Source organism: Lissotriton vulgaris, chromosome 6 (genome assembly GCF_964263255.1).
Source record: "Lissotriton vulgaris chromosome 6, aLisVul1.2, whole genome shotgun sequence".
Classification (NCBI taxonomy): Eukaryota; Metazoa; Chordata; class Amphibia; order Caudata; family Salamandridae; genus Lissotriton; species Lissotriton vulgaris.
Genome location: NC_141694.1, coordinates 829,123,620 through 829,140,548, shown reverse-complemented (window position 1 = coordinate 829,140,548; position 16,929 = coordinate 829,123,620). Strand labels below are relative to the sequence as shown.

Genomic DNA, 16,929 nt, shown 5'->3' with positions numbered 1-16,929 from the left:
ACTAGGAAGAGGCATCCAAGGGCTGCAATGGAGCTAATAATCTGTTCTAGAAAGTTTCCTTTAGTTAATGCATATCACTGGGGTGATTTTTCTCATAATGTTTTTGTGTTTTGTTTTTTTATCAGGAGGTAGCCCGTAGCACTGTTACAATTGGTGGACCCCTGGAGGATCAGATGAACCAGCTGAAGCAGCATGAACACAATATCGTCAGTTACAAATCAAATATCGACAAGTTGGAAGGAGATCACCAGCTCATACAAGAGTCCCTTGTTTTCGATAACAAGCACACCAATTACTCAATGGAGGTAAGCAATGACCATAGGCCTTTGCATTGTTCTAAAGCAGTTCCATAACCTTGTAATTTCATTCAGTAGATTAAACGCCACATTGAAAACAAAATCAACGCAGAACAGAATCTTCTGCATCTGATGCAGACGCCTTGTGTTTGTTAATACATAGTACCGCCACTTCTGATATCTAAACTAAAAAAAATAAATACTCTTGTGAGAACTTGGGCTACTGGTTGAGGAGGGTGAAACCCAATTCAAACAGCAACCACAATCCTTGTCAGGGTGAGGCATAAACAAAACCTACATTAACTTGTGCTCATTCCTCTGATAGCTTGGCACAGAAAAGTCAGGTTTAACTTAGAGGCAATGTGTAAAGTATTTATGCGGCACTTCAAACAGTAATACAGTGAAAACACAGCCAAGAAAACTCCCCACTAATTTTGAAAAATAGAAAAAAAATTAAATAATGAAGCAGCACCAAAATGACAAAAATCCAATCAGTAGAACCAGAAATATGCTATTTTAAAGATTTAAGTGAAAATGGCGCGAATCGCAGCTCTCATGTCGTGAGAGACTGGGAGAAAGTCACAAGTTCCAGCTAACTGAGATGGAGCTTGGATCGGATATAGGGACTAGGTGTGTCCCGCTGAAAAGTTACCTTCTCAGTCCGAGGCAAAGAGTCCGTTTTGCAGTGAAGGGGTCCGCCAGGAGCAGGGGAGCATCGCGAACAGTCATCGTTGTAGTGCAAAGATTCTGTTGTTGTTGCGGGCGGCCAGGCCGAAACTTCGTGATATGGCTCCCAGCAGACGATAGATGATGTAACGTGCAGGGTTTGATTGACAAAACTTCGTGTTGGCTGGCAGGGCAAGCGAAAGGGTTTCGCTCCAAGGGCCCCAGTTGCGGTCACGATTAGTCTGAAAACTTAAATTCAACTCAGCTGAGGCCACACCAAGGGTCCAGGACCAGAGGGACGCCACTTGGGGTTCAGGTGATTACTACTGAATCTTAGTGGTGGGGAGGCTGTTATGTCCCTGTGGCTCTGAACAGGGGGCCAAGAGACTAGTCCTTGGAGTTACTTTGGAAGCCCTGGGTGCAGGTGCACCTTTCAGCAGCACAGCAGTCCTTCTTCCTGGTAAAGTCTCCACAAGTCCAGGAGTCCACTGAAGAGTTGGTGTCTGAGGTCCAATATTTATACCTGGTGCCTCTTTTGAAGTGGGAGAAACTTCTGTGATACCTTTTGAAGTGCTCGGGTGTCCTGCCTACCCTGCTCTGGCTCCATCCTAACTACAAGGGGTATGCAATCCATTGCATGAAGGCAGGACACAGCCTATTAAAGTGTAAGTGGGGCTTTGTCTACCTCTTCCCTCTCATCCTGCTAGTGACGGCCCAAGCTGCCAACACCTAAGGCCTCTATTGTGTGTGGTGTCTAGGAGGAATACACAAAGACCAACTGCCAACTACACTCACTCATGTGACCCAGAGATAGGCTGCAAGCACCGAATGGATAGGGCAGGAAAATGCCAACTTTCTAAAAGTGCCATTTCCAAACTGAAATTCAAATTTGAGTGTACCATAAAAGTGGATTTTTTAATAGAATGTCACGGACACCAGCCATGGTCTGGTTACCTGTTCCCATTTGGAAGTTACAGCTTATAAAATATATTAAGGCCTTGTAGTAGTGAAAACCAAATGTAAGAGTTTTCAACTACCAGGACATGTAAAACTAAAAAGTACATGTCCAACTTTTTAACCACACTGCACACTGCCCTCTGAGCTGTCCAGGGCCCACCCTCAAGATGATTTATTTGTACTATGAAGGAAGATTTGGGACTGGACATAGGTTTATTTTGCCAAGTCAAAATGGTACTTGAGACCTGAGTCATGTTTAAAGGGCCACCTAAATGTGCGGAACAATCAGTGCTGCAGGCCCACTAGTAGCATTTAATTTAGAGTCCCTGGGCACAGATAATGCCACTTTACTAGGGACTTCCAAGTAAACTCAATCTGCCAATTGGGTGTAAACCAATTTTACCATGTTTTGAGGCAAGAGCACAAGCACGTTAGCACTGGTTAGCAGTGGTAAAGAGTGCAGTGTCCTAAAAGACAACAAGAACGGGCTCAGAAAACAGGAGGGTGAAGGCAAAATGTTTGGGGATAACTCTGCAGAAAGGGCTAAATTCAACAGTTCTCATTATATTTCTTTGTATATTGTGATATTTTAGCTAAGCATTTCTGATTCTGGTGCAATTAATTAAACTTCTCTCTCTAATGTATACTTTACCACAAATATTTGAAATAGACATTTTAGAAAGCAGCTGAATATCCAATGTGGTCTGATTCCACCTTGAGGTACAACACTTTACCATCTCCAATGAAGTCTTATCCGGCCTTGGGGTACAACAACCCACTTTCACCCTCTATAGCAAAGTACTTGTTAATGGTCAACTAAATGGTCAGCTCAGTTATCTCCAATTAGAGTAAAACCCCAGGCCGAATCTGAGTTTTTATCCAGCAGTCATGTGACCATGTCAGAGTCCAATGATTAGAAATCCTTCAAATGTGAAGCTGAAAAATTCAGCTGTCATATCAAAGCACTCTAATGCTTTACCTTTACTTCACTTTTGATCGCTCATCTTGCTTGATATTTCTGGAACAAAGCATGCACTGAAGGGCAGCCAAGCCTGGCCAGTTAATACTGCACAACATCTCAACCTTTTGCCATCTTCCATCATGAGATGCAGAAGACTGGTTGTTCAGTTGTTAAGTGACCACACATAAAAATTGGAACTAGTTTCACACACAGATGCAGTCTGAGACTTCTTGGAGTACTGTAACCAAGATGGAACCAAGTCTGCATATGGAGCATTCGTTCTGTTGATTGATACGCAGGTTGTTCTGTGGTCCTGTTAATATTCACCTCCTCTCCTTTATTGGTTGGGAGCAGCTGTGTCTAAAATGTAGGGTTCCCTTGTTTAGCAGTATCTTAAGTAATAATCAGAGATGAGTAGTCCCTGAGAGAAATAGTCCACACCTCCCCAGAGTTCCAAAACTGAGTGAATTGGCTACAGGTTTCCACATACTGAACAGGGGTGTATAACAGCAGTGATATCTGACTGTTAGCTTTCTATTTGTGTTTTAACTTATGGTGATAGATTGCAATAAATATGTCTTTTAGAATATTTAACCAAACTCAGTGCCTGATTTAGAGCACAGCGCATGGGTTACTCTGTTACAAACTTGACATATGTAATTTCTGCCATAATACAAGTGCATTATATCCAATGCACTTGTAATACAGCAGACAGGATATCAGTCACATTTGTGAGTGAGTAACCCGTCCATTGAACTCGAAAGCAGACCCATAGCTAAAAACCATATTCTGGTGGCAGTTGGTGGCCCTCAAAAGTGAAGGATAGTCAAGCCAGTGCCAAACACAGTGGAGAGTTGCAATTTGTTTGTGAATCTGCACCTACTTTTAGGCACTGATCACACACTCACTGGGCTACCAATCTTAAACTGTTGAATCGAAATCATCTATTGGGCCTTTTCAGGAACCAACATTAATGCAAGTGCATTACCTACTGCAGCAAAGCTTTATCAAGGACAATGGTACATCAGGAAAACAACAAAAATAGTTAACATGTTTTCATCCTTCCATACGAGTGTCTTCGATGACTTGCTGTGGTTCTCCAACTATTTGTTATACCCACTAACTTCATGCCTTGATTAGATGATCACTGAATTAATGGCTGTTTCTTCTTCCCACAGCACATCCGGGTTGGGTGGGAACTGCTCCTCACTACCATCGCCAGGACCATCAATGAGATTGAGACACAGATCCTAACGAGAGACGCCAAGGGCATCACCCAGCAGCAAATGAATGAATTCCGGTCCTCCTTCAACCACTTTGACAGGGTACAGTACTCACACATTTCCCTACACCAGAAGGAGGCCCCCAGAGGAGAGCCTTCTTGCAGTCTGCTCAGCAATTTCATTGTGCAATTTTAAAGCTTAGTCAGAACTTAGAGTTATAGGTGAGTTATCATTGTCTGGGCATAACTGCCTGCAAACCAAATTCACATTTTATATATGGGTGACCCCAAGGAGCAAATGCCTTTCAAGCATTAAACATTCACATATAATTCTGGAAAGGTTTTTTTGTAGGAGGCATCAATGATCCCAATAATTATCTTCTCACTCTTGATGTGTCTTTATTATTCATTTATCAAAAACATTCCAAGCAATAATTTTTATGAAAATTGCTTAAGTCAATACGTTTCAGAGCATATTGCTGCTTCTTCAGGGCTAGATTAAGGTTTAGGCTGTACTATATTGTCCACTACTTCATCACATTCCTACATCATTCCATGATTAACAGTCGCTAGTTACGTGTTTATATCCTTTCCAGTAAATTTATAGCTTAATAATATGCTAAATTGTACTTAATGTAGACACTTCTATCTAAAAATGGTGGTCTCCTTTGCTGAGCTTTACTCCAGAGAAGTAACACTGAGTTGTGAAATGTGTGTTGGCACTTTCTCATTTCCCCTGAATCTGGATTTGAAATGTTTACTTGTTTTGCACCTTGATTACCACTCACTGCAGAGTCTAGTATTCACAAAAATATGAAAGAAAATTACAAGATTGATTATTTAAGAACTCTGTGCCAGTTATTTTAATCCTAGGCATCCAACCAACAATTAAGTATCAAACTTCAATGATATTAACACTAGGTATAGAATGCGGAGACTGGCTCAGACAATTTAACATGCTTATAACGCTGGCAATAAAGAAAGATGGTTGGTAATATTATCTGTTCATTATAAATCTGCTGAATAAGGAATATTAAAGAGAGGGGGCAACTGGCTTGTTGAAAAGCATGTAGGAGGCTGTGCAGGGGCAGGGGTGCTAGAAACTTTACTGCCCACATGCGTTCGATTTTAATAGCTGTTAATTGTCCGTTCACCTCACTAAGCTACTTCACTATTAATTTGGCTTCCCCTCTTTATGCTCCTCCTCCTCTTCTCCAGGCCTTTAATTTTGGTGTTGGCGTACAGTAGTGGTTAATGTCCTCAATGCCCTTAGAAGAGGTCAATAATGTTTAAGAGTTTGTGGGGTATTGAATTGAAATGCTGAGCTAATCACTGGTGGATATGTACAACTCTAATATTCTCATGTTTTGTTTTGGGTGGTTTGAAATGCATGGAGACCTCACAGTACAGAGAACATCTGACATGGCCAAAACTAGCTGTACTCCTTAAAACTCTACTTTCTTTTGCCTCTGCTAATTAATACTGTAATCGTCCCTGACTGCCAGAATTATTTGCAACTAACACTTTTTTAATTACTTTCTTTCTAAACTCTTTGTGCGTCATCCATAACATACTACTAGACTGAGTCTGGGGAGCTGCGGCCTGAAGAGTTTAAAGCCTGCCTCATCAGTCTGGGACAGGTTGGCAATGATCAGCAGGTAGTGCACATGGAATGCTTTCACAAATGGATTCCGTGCTCTTTGTATTGTTACTTTAAACCAGGCACCTCTATCCTGGTCTTTCCTCCTCCTTCCTATCAATATCCTTCACAACTTTATTTATGTGATTCTGCACTAAACAGATTAGGTGGTGGAATACCTATTCAAAGATTTGCTGTTGACCTGCTTGTAATTACCTTCCTTATCAAATAAATTACATAATTTCAGGCATGTCTGCCTCACCCAAAGCAACACAAGACTTAGCGAACCACAGAAAAGAAAAATGTACCTCTCCTTCCCTCACACCACTCACCTTTCTCTAGGAACTGTCCTTTAAAACAGGCCATAAATGGAAAGGATCCTCTCACTTCATCCTGTCATCGCCAAGCACTGTGGACCAGGGTTGGGGAATAAGAGAGGGAGGGATGGAAGGAAGGAAATACTGGGACAAGGGAGGTTAATCAGATAAATGAAGAAATGAAGATTACCAGTAATTAATCAGTGCTTTGCCTCATCAGACCTCCTCGTCATAGTCCGTATACAATTTGAGGATATTCTAAAGCAGTATGAACCCAACCTGCTCCCACAAAAGAGACAGACTTTATATATTACAGAAAATGCATTAAGAGAATTTAGCAAGGAATTACCTCTGATAGGACCTTGGCCCCAAACTCCAGGGATTCTTTGTTGCTGTGAGACATAATTGTAGAAATTATGGCTCAAGTGGTAGAGTGACAAATATCTCTTTTGAATGTACCTCCTGCCTCTGCCCAAGAGTGGAATGACCTCTCACTGTACCAGCAAGAGAGGCTCCTTAAGCTTCATAAGAAAAAGAAATCGCAGATGTCATTCAGCAACTGAGGGAGAAAGCTGAAGCTTGCACCCATGCTAAAAAACACCAGTGTTCAAGAAGAGAGAAACACAGAGTCGATAAGTAACAAAAGTAGAAATGTAAATTCGAATTTCTCCGGTGACTTCAAGTAGATGTAAAGATTGCCCCTCTTGTGAAGAAAAATGAATGAAGAAAGAAGCGAGAGTAGTTTCATGTCCTTGGTGCATTGTAGATAGTACATTAGGAATCAGGAACACAGGAGCAAAATTAGTTTATCTGGGAAGATTGTCACGTAAGAGTCTCATAAAGGCTCAAAGGGAGACTCCTACAAAGCCTCAAGAGTTAAAAATAGATCCCAAAATGAGCAAAAGGTCTGAAAGCAGGACGGTGCAGTGCTAACACTGGTAACAAATTACCACCTTGCCTCTCCCTGGAGTAAAGCCCACGTCACCATGCGCGAAAGGAATTAACATCTGACCAATGATAGCCCCGTATTGCAGAAACTGAAGGATCCACAAGGTTCAAAGCTACATGGATCAAAATAATAGTTCTGGGAAAGAAGGCCAAAGGTTTTAATATGATTGTATGGTTTTAGCTCTTGGACAGAAGCATCCAAAGTTGAAGCGAAACCTAATTGCTATAACTCTATTGTCTAAAACATTGAGCTGACAGCAGAGGCTGTGTTAGGCGGTCAGAGATAGACGATTTCTCTGAAGCGGGATAGGCTCCAGAAGAAATATCCATTCTGGGGAAACTGTTAGGATGTGAAGCATAGGAAGTCACTTCATTTATGGCCAAAATGGGACTACCAGAATGACATTTGCCTCTTTCTGGTGCAGTCTTACTAAATATTTTGCAATCAGCAGAGTTCGAGGAAAGGCATACATCGGCAGAGAGGAGAAGGATAGGATAGAGCATCCACCCCACAAAACCACAACATGAAGCGCAAACAAAGAAGTGCATTTTTGGCATTTGCAAAGAGGTTTGCTTGAGTATTTCAATATTGCTATAAAATGCTTGAGAGAGACAGAAGTTGTGAGAAGTAGGAAATTCTTTGTTCACACGGTCTGCTTCCATACTGTCTATCCTCAGATATGGGAATCTGACAGAACACAAAGATGTTATTCTGTTTAACAACCTATCTGGAATCCAAAGTGGTCAGAGAGTGAGATCCCATACCTTACTGTCTTTTATATAAGACTATGTGACTGTATTGTCTGTTTTATAATCACCTTACTCTCCTTGAGAGCAAACTAGAGGTGATCACAATGCTGCTTTTTCACTCCAATTGAAAGATTGAGTCCCTTCAATGGAAATCAAATATTTTGGGCTGTGAAAATCTTCAAAGTATTCGCTACACCATTTCTATGACGTCTGTCACAATAGGCCTAGGGAGGGAGAAAGGAACACATTTTTTGAGATTTGATGGACCATTTCAAAATTGTTTTTATGCTCTCTGGACTTGAGATCCTGAGATGGTAGGTTCAAAAAATGAAATAGATGTTGCACCAGAGTGCCCAGGGGTAGACTAGTCTAAGACTCCATAATCACACACAAGACTTGTGAAACGAGAAAACACAAATACAAAATGGCTATATCCAGACCATAAAGCGACACTCTTTGCCTGCCCCAGTGTGCCCCACTGTGTCTCACCCAAATGTGTGCCCTGTTTGGTGCAGTCTCTTGAACCATTAATACAGACAGTAGATGATGGAAATTGGACAGATCCCTGATGCTCTCAGAACGAGAAGAGACACAAATGCCAAATGAGCCTGGAAGCGTGCTCTAGTTAAGTCAGGCAGTAATTCTTTTGACTGATAAGAAATCTGTGGTGGGTTAAGAGATGACACACTGCTCCTTCATCTGTTGTGATTCTGGAAGGGATGGAGATTCAATTATCCAATCATCAAGATAGGGATGGAAGGGGGCGTGGCTTAAGTGCCAATGTGAGCAGCAGCAGACTCCGGAGCTCCTCCGTGGCTGCCCTCTAATACAGCTGATCCTGATCTGAAATCTATGGCCCCGGCACTGCATTTCATAGTGAAAAAGCCGGTGCACACCCTGGACTGAGTTTAGGGCATCGGCGAGGGCCCTCTGTGAAGGAGAGAGTTAATCCCCCTCATTGTTGCAGGCCGCCGAGACAGGAATTAACATGGCAACCCGGCGCGGAGGCTCTGGCGCCTGACCGTGGCAGCGCTTACTGTGGTCGGAGGAGGCCCCGGGGGTCTCTGCAACCCTGACGACGCCACCGGAGCGGAGATTGCAGTTTCCTTGGCTCTGGAGGTGAGGAGACAATGCCCATTGCTGAGTGAGGACAGTTGTATCCCGGCTGGTCGGGAGCGGATGCCTGATTCCAAAAAGGCGGCGCCTGGGACATAGACGGCACCGTTTGGAGCTCGCGCCAGCTGGTAACCCGCTCGCTGGGCTGAAAATTGCATGCCTCTGCGAACGGAGGCCCTAGGACTGGCCCGGAGATTGGCGCCTGGTGTCCCTGGGTGGCCTGAAGCGGACTGTGGAGCGGCCTGGACTCAAAGAGGGGGGGCGGAGCTTGAGACCCCGGCCTACATCTTTGCCGCCTCTGCTGCCTTCCTGCCTTCGTTGTCTTTGCCGCCTTTACTGCGCTTGCTGCCTCTGCTGCCTGGGCCTCCGCTGTGAGCTTCCCCGGAGTGGCGCGGTGGGGTGTGCCCTTGACCCTTGCCTCACTCCGACGTTGTGCCGCCCTAGCTGCCGGCTGGGCCTCTGTGTGACTCTGGGGATACTCTTGCTTGGCCCTACAGAGGTGGCTGCTCATCCCCCCGGTGTCTGCCTGCAGCGGAGGGGGCTCAAAAGGGCGGCCGGTTCGGCTACGGAGGATGCTGTAATAGAGGTGGGTGAATTCACCACAGACTGCCTGGCTTGGACAGTGGAGGGGGAGAGCGCGGTGGGACTCCCCTGTGGACTCCTTGGCAGGAGGACTGTGGCGGTGAGGAAGAGGTTGGCACACCGGGCTGGGGGTCCCACTGGCAGGCGACTCTAGAAGACCACCCCGCGGGACAACTGCAGCCTTTGGGACAACGTGACTCGAACGGTGCTGGTGGAGTATCTCGGTGCTGCTGAGCCTGTGGCGGACTTGTGGTGGAATCGGACGAATGGCGAGCTGGGCCACCTCCTGGCCGGCGCTTTCCCAGAGACACTGCATAGAGACTTCCTGCTTGATGCCTGGCAAACCCTCACTGTGAAACTTCTCTGGGGGTGTTAACGCACAACAGACGGAGGGTGGTTGGACGGCGATCACTCACCAGCCCGGCCCTACTGATTACACTGGTGGTGGGGACCAGCACTGGCCCGGAGAGGTACTACAAGGGCAGCGTTCTTGCTCTGGGATCCGTGCATTGGTGGACGGGGGCGTAGCACAACTCTGTGAAAGCCAGTGGGACCTGGCTGCTGTGGGCTGGTGACGGACAGGCCGGTCCCGCACACGGTCGGAGGGGTGCCTGGGGCTGCGATTTCCAGAGAAGCTGCCAGAGGAAGATGGTGCCTTGCTGGCATGGAGTGTGTCCGTGGACTCCCCAGGCGCTGCTAGTTTAAACCGGGTGTGCATAACACAATGGGCAAGGTCTCGAAGAAAAAGGGATTTGAGGTCCTATGCTTAGATGAGTCGGAGCAGCACACAGAGGATGAGGATGGCGACATTGGGAGGCAGAGACCGGGAAGACCCGGGGACCCTACCCTGTGAGAAATCATGCAGGCCATCGTGGGCTCACTGGAAGCACTCGAGAAAAGGATGGACGCCATTGGCTCGGATCTCACCTTACTGAAGGATGACCATCGGAAGCTTAAGGAGAAAGTGGCGACCCACGAAACTGCTATGAAGGACATCCCGGATACAGTGGCTGCCCTGCCCTACTCTTTGAATGAGGTGACGCATAGAGTCAAAGTGCTGGAAATGAGAGCCGAGGACAGTGAGGGGGGCTTGCGGTGCAACAATCTCTGCATTGTGGGGGTTCCGGTGCGCGAGGAGGGAACAGATGCGGTCCTATTCCTGGAAACCTGGCTGAGAACAGAGGTAACACCAGAAGGCTTATCCCCATTCTACGCGCTGGAGCGGGCACATAGAGTCCCGGCTCGCCCGCCTAAACCTGGAGCTCCACCGCGATCAATGGTGGCGAGACTGTTACATTATCGGGACCGGGACTTCATCCTGCAGAGGGCTCGAGAACAACAGAATTTGCAAATAGGAAACAGCAAGGTGCTGATATTCGCGGATTACACCAGGGAGGCTGAATGTCAACGGTCGTCCTTTCTGGCTGTTAAGAGAAAGCTGCGTCAGCTTCATCTCCCCTACGCCATGAAATGAAATGAAATGAAATGATTACGCCATGCTATGCTATTTCCAGCGGGTGACTGCAGACGAGAAGACCCACTTCTTCCTTACGCCGCAGGCAGCATGGGACTGACTGGAGGGTCGCGGTGGAGCGGCGGCACGCACCTCACAGGAGTCCTCCCCAAGAGAACGGCAGGCGGCTACACCGCCGAGAGGGAGACCTACTTCTCCAGTGGATCAACGTCAGGAGTGAGACTGTGCGGTGCGGGCGGTGGCGGCCAACAGTCGAGGAGTGATTAGCCTGGCGTGCAACGATACGGACGTTGAGAAGAGCGGAACGGAGAGCCCACGATCTGGTAGTGCCCAAGGAGTCTCGGACATGAGGATGCCTGATGTCACCCCGCAGACTGCCGATGCAATGATTGGGTGATGGGGCTGCAGAGAGTATGCGGGCACATGATAAAATGTCTGCTGCACTTCTTGGGCCCAGGGGCCAGTTTGATGTGGGGCAGCACGTCGGAAGATGACTCTCCAGGAATGCCGGGGACCCAACTGGCTGAGCAAGTTCCTACAAAGGAGGGGGGGCGGGTTCTGGGGGCATTGTGTGCGAGTCACATGTTACCTCCCAGTTATGGTTCTTTGTATGAGCAGTTTGGTTTGGATGGGAACTTGTTCTTATGTGCCTGTCCTGGGGTGTGGGAGTTGGGTGAAGTTTGAAGTTTGGGTGGGTTGGCGGAGGGTCTGACATGTAGCTAGGGGGGCTTTAGAGGAGCACGTGCATGAGTTTGATCCATGGGCACCTCCATAGTCCTTAAAATCATGTCTTGGATTATTCGGGGGATGCACACTATGTGTCGGCACCACAAAATACATGCATACTTGGTACGGCGGGGAGTGCAAATCGCACTGCTTCAAGAAACTCACTTGACGAAGGCAGAGGGAATGGCTTTACAACGTCGCTGGAGGGGGCAGGTATTCCACACTACCTACTCGGCCTATGCCAGGGGGACGTTGATTTGGGTGCGGGCAGGGGTACCATTTTAATGTGTGAGGCAGGTGGTTGATCCGGAAGGCAGGTTTACAGTGGTCACGGGGCGACTTGATGTGCGGGACATCACACTAGGTAGCATATATGCCCCCAATGTTGAACAGTCCACCTTTTTTGCACAGCTTTCACAGAAACTGGCGCGGGAGTTAACGGGCCCGGTTCTTCTGGGGGGGGACTTTAACTGCATGAATGACGTGGACCTGGACCGCTCAAACCCACCGCTCCCTGACGCCCCTGCTCGTAGGCTTGCAGACATCAGACAAGACTGGCAGCAGCGCTGGGGGCTTACGGACACTTGGAGGGCTCATCACTCTGTGGACCGAGACTACTCTTTTTTTTCAGCGGTCCATGAGTTGCATGTTAGGCTGGACGCTGTGCTGTGTTCCCCTGATGTCCACATACAGACCACGAGTAGTGAATACCTGGCTAGGACAACCTCTGATCACAACCCCCTTTTGGTGGACCTGAACTGGGTTCGACTTAGAACGGCGATCCCTAATTGGCGTCTCCGAACTGAAGTATTGGAGGAACAGGTCCTTCGAACCACCATAGGTACTGCCATAGAGGACTATTTTCAGCATAACATGGGCATTTCTTCTAGTCTGCATAATGAGTGGGACGCACTCAAGGTGGTGATACGCGGACGCATTGGGGAAGCTGTGGGAGTCCGTAGAACGGCTCAGGGAGAAAGAAAGGGAGAGACCGGGACGGGAGGACACACAAGAAGGGTTGCTGAGGGCGAAGGAAGAGTTGGCAACGCAAATGGAGAGACTGAGGTGCTTTGATTACAGGGCGTATATGGTGCGGGTGCATGCGGAAAGAGATAAACCGGGGGCGCTCCTAGCTTGGTTGGCAAATCCAGCGCGCAGAGGCACACCGATTCTTGAATTGCGGGAAGAAGGGGGGACGGTCCATTATGGACAACAGGCCATTAACATGCAGTTCCTAGAATACTATTCCACCCTTTATTGCAGTAAGTTGGACCCTGGAGAACTAGAGGACGGGGACTTCCTTGACATGGAGTTACCCCAGATTGAGGCGGAAGAGGCCGAGAGCTTGGGCTGACCAGTGGAATTGGGCGAGGTCCGGGGAGCTATCAAGCGCATGGCCAAGAACAAAACACTGGGTACTGATGGGTTGCCATCGGAGTTCTATGTCGCTTATATTGACGTGCTGGCTTCACAGCTGGTGACCCTTTATAACCGATCGAGGCAGGATGGCTACTTACCTAGCTCAACAAGGGAGGCAGTAATTGTGCCACTCCTTAAGCCGGGTAAGCCGTGGTGGGATCGTACAGCGTACCACCCCCTGGCAATGTTAAATACTGATAATAAGATTCTGAGTGGTATCTTGGCCAGTCACCTGATGGTGCATATGACAACTCTGGTGCACGGGGATCAGGCTGGGTTCATTCCTACCTAGAACACGGCCATGAATATTCGGAGATTGTGCCAATTGCTGCACGAGGCGGCGGCAGGGGGTGATGAGGCGTGTGTACTATCGATAGACATTAAGAAAGCCTTTGATAGCTTAGAGTGGCAGTATCTGTTTCCGGTTTTGAGGGCCTTTGGCTAGGTGAGGGTTTTGTGGCCTGGATGAAGATTCTGTACGCTCGCTCGGCGGCCAGAGTCTGGACAGGGGGGGGGGGGCTATTTCTGCGGCGTGTGACGTAGGCAGGGGGACGAGACAGGGTTCGCCCACTGTCTCCCCTCCTGTTTGCCCTGGCAATGGAGCCTCTGGCGGTTCGCGCACGGACAGAGAGACACTACAGGGGCCTGGAGGGGATGGAACAGATGTACTACATTGCTCTGTATGCTGATGATTTGTTAATGTTCCTTACTAATGCTACTGATGAGCTACGGGGCGCCCAGGAATTGCTGGAGAGGCTGGGGCGAGTGGCAGGATTCAAAGTCAACTGGTCCAAGACCTGTATGTTCCCGGTCCTTGGGGGACGAGGTGATCCTCCTGAGGGGCTCGATGTACGATGGGAAGGCAGCTGCTTACCTTATTTGGGGGTCCGAATCTATCATGAGGCAGGTGATTTATTTGAAGCTAATCTAGGGCGGGCCCTGCGAACTACCAAGAGCAATCTTGAATTCTCGGGGTCTCTACCTTTATCGGTTGCGGGGTGAGTGGCGCTACTAAAAATGATAACCCTGCTCCGTTTGCTTTATTACTTTGTCACACTGCTGATTTGGATCACTGGGAAGTGCTTTGCCCAGCTATGGTTTTGAGCTGTTTATGGGGTTCAGGGAGGCATAGAGTGGCGTTGACTACTATGATGCGTCCCAGACGAGAAGGGGGCTTTGCAGCGCCTGATTTCGAGGCTTACTACCACGCGGCCCAGTTCCAATGGTTCGCGCGACGGATGGCGGGGAAGCTGGGAGTCGAGGTGGATCAGAGAGGTAGGGATCTTGGGCTTCGTCACCTGATTCGGATTCTGCTCCAGCTCCCGGTGCATGAAAGGGAGGTGCCCGGAGATCTATGGGTGCTACGGCAGTGCTGGAACAGGCCTCTACGACGAAATAAAGCAAGCCCTGCGAATAGGCCTGAGATTCCGGTGTGGTTCTGTGAGGAGCTGCCTCATGGAGAGGATTGGCAGCGACTGCAGGAATGGGCTGGGGATCTCCTCCATTGGGGACCTATACGAAGATGGTATCCTTTTACCTTTCCAGGACCTTATGGAAAGACACAAACTGCCTCCTCTACATGCGACAGTGACGGCCGCTGTGTGCAAACACTGGAAGAAAGGGATGGAGGAACCACAGGTCTTCCTCCCTTGCCAGTACGTGGTCACCTCCGCGGGTAAGATCAAGGCAGTTACGTGTCTGTATCGGAGACTGACGCAGGGCTTAAGGGCTCCTCTAGAGAAACTGCGCACTAAATGGGAGGCTGACTTGGGAACGCCCATAGAGGCAAGTCCCTGGGAGATGCTGCAGGAACGAGCATGGAAATGCTCTTGAAATGCGAGATTTCAGCTCATACAATTCTATGTGTTTCATAGGGCGTACCTCACTCCTTACAAAATCAATGAGTTTTTCGGCTCCCACACTGCCTGTCCGCGATACAGACTGGAAAACGCAGCGTTTATGAACATGTTTTGGGATTGTCCTTTGCTTTATGAGTACTGGGGTGAGGTCTGGCCAAGCTGTCTGAGGTGACGGAAAGGGAGCTGCAGCCTACTCCAGGGGTGTGCCTGTTACACTGGTTCCCCCATACTGCCTGCAACAAAACCACCAGTAAATTCCTGGACCTGGGGTTAGTCCTAGCCAAACGAGAAATTACTAGCCATTGGAAGGCGGTCACAGCCCCCAGTGTGGCGTGCTGGCTGCGGGAATTTATAAAGTGGGCGGACTACGAGGGGACACTCCGGCTCCAGCTGGCTCAGAAAACTGACAATGACAGATTGTGGGACACGACGAGAGCGTGGGTGGCGATGGTGGACCTGCTTGAAAAACCCGGCTGATGACGATGACTGATCCCTCCAGGTATGGGGGTCACCCTTTCCTACAGGAGAACACAACCATAGGCCGTAGGGTGAGAAGATGGATGGGGAGATGACTAACAGGGGTGCATCCTCCCAGGTGGGACATGGACCACTGTCACAGGGATTCCAAAGGAATTTGAGGAATAAATATTATGCAACAAGGGCGCTGTTAGGGAGAGCGACATGTCTGAGGGGAAGAGGGAGGTGGGGTTAATGGGAGGGAGTTAGAGATGGGGGGGACTGAGTTGGGGGGGTTTGCGTTCTTTGTTATCTGCTATGGTGAATACGTGTCAACAGTGCTTACATCATCTTGGGGTAACACGATTCAGTCCCTCAGGGCTACGACACAAGTCGGGTGGGATATGCCTCCGGCAATTGATGAACTGCTCTCCTCACGACGAAGGAGATGATGGGCTGGATGAGCTAGTGTTACACGGGGCTATGACTAGCTGCGGACACAACTAATTACTGAACTGCACGCTTATAATGTGTTCTATAAGATCACATGAGTGCTGCATCTATGAAACAAGGAAAATGAATAAAGTCTGTTTTAAAAAAAAATCAAGATAGGGATGGAATAGAATACATAGATTAAGAAGAATCTCCACCATCAGTGATATGAACATGGGGAATTCTTTTGGAGAGGTGTGGGTCACAAAGGTATCATTTGGGACAGCCAATGGTACCCCTGAATGTCAAACCTGAGACATCTCTAATGTACTGGATGGATATCTAAATGTGAGTAAGTACCCTGAAGGTCAGTGGCTGCTGTGAACTCTTCTGGAGAGACCAAATGAATGATTCTTTGAAGTGTCTCCAGCTTTAAATGTATTGCTTCAAATAAAAGTTTAGACTGATTACGTTGATGATCAGTTGATGCTTGATTTTAATATGTTATGCATTCAGGAGTAATCCTCTGACCCATGGCTCATGGTGGGACTGGAATCACTACATTCTTCTCCACTAAATCTGCTACTCCCTGAATAGAGCCACATGTTTTGATAAATCCAGGGGCCAAGGATTGGGAACAGTGCTGGAATCTGCTGGCCTCACATCAAATTCAGACAATGTCCTTGCTAAATGATCTCTTGCCCTCAATAGTTGGAAATGGATCCCTCCCAGTGGCGTCTGCCTCAATGTGACAGTCACATACCTGTAATAAAACTTTTGCGTTGACATTTCTTTGCCATTGAATACATTTTAATTGGAAGTATGAGTGCTTCCTAGCAGGCAGATGGACACAGATCTTATCTCATCCTAGCACATCCTACGGGCAGGGATAGCCATAGTCAGGACTTCTACCTGGGTTTAGTGCTGAGAAATGCAATGCAGGAGGCTCCTCTGGGACAGAAGTAATACTGGAACCCCCTCCTGTTCGTAGATTGGTGTCTACATTGATGACTATGGGATGGCTGATGGAACGGCACAATTGACTTATGCTACCTTATTAAAATCTGGGTATGCTTTTGACTCCCTAAAATAAGACAAATGAGCTTCTA

General features: G+C 47.8%; 1 protein-coding gene across 1 annotated transcript in view; it reads left to right on the top strand.

Moving 5' to 3' along the window:
* Positions 1 to 16,929, top strand: part of ACTN2 (actinin alpha 2) — a 369,946-nt gene that overhangs the window by 323,120 nt on the left and 29,897 nt on the right. Inside the window, exons 17-18 of the mRNA XM_086926858.1 lie at positions 126 to 305; positions 4,059 to 4,205. Coding sequence (XP_086782984.1) covers positions 126 to 305; positions 4,059 to 4,205 — 327 coding nt within the window. The remainder of the gene's footprint in view (positions 1 to 125; positions 306 to 4,058; positions 4,206 to 16,929) is intronic.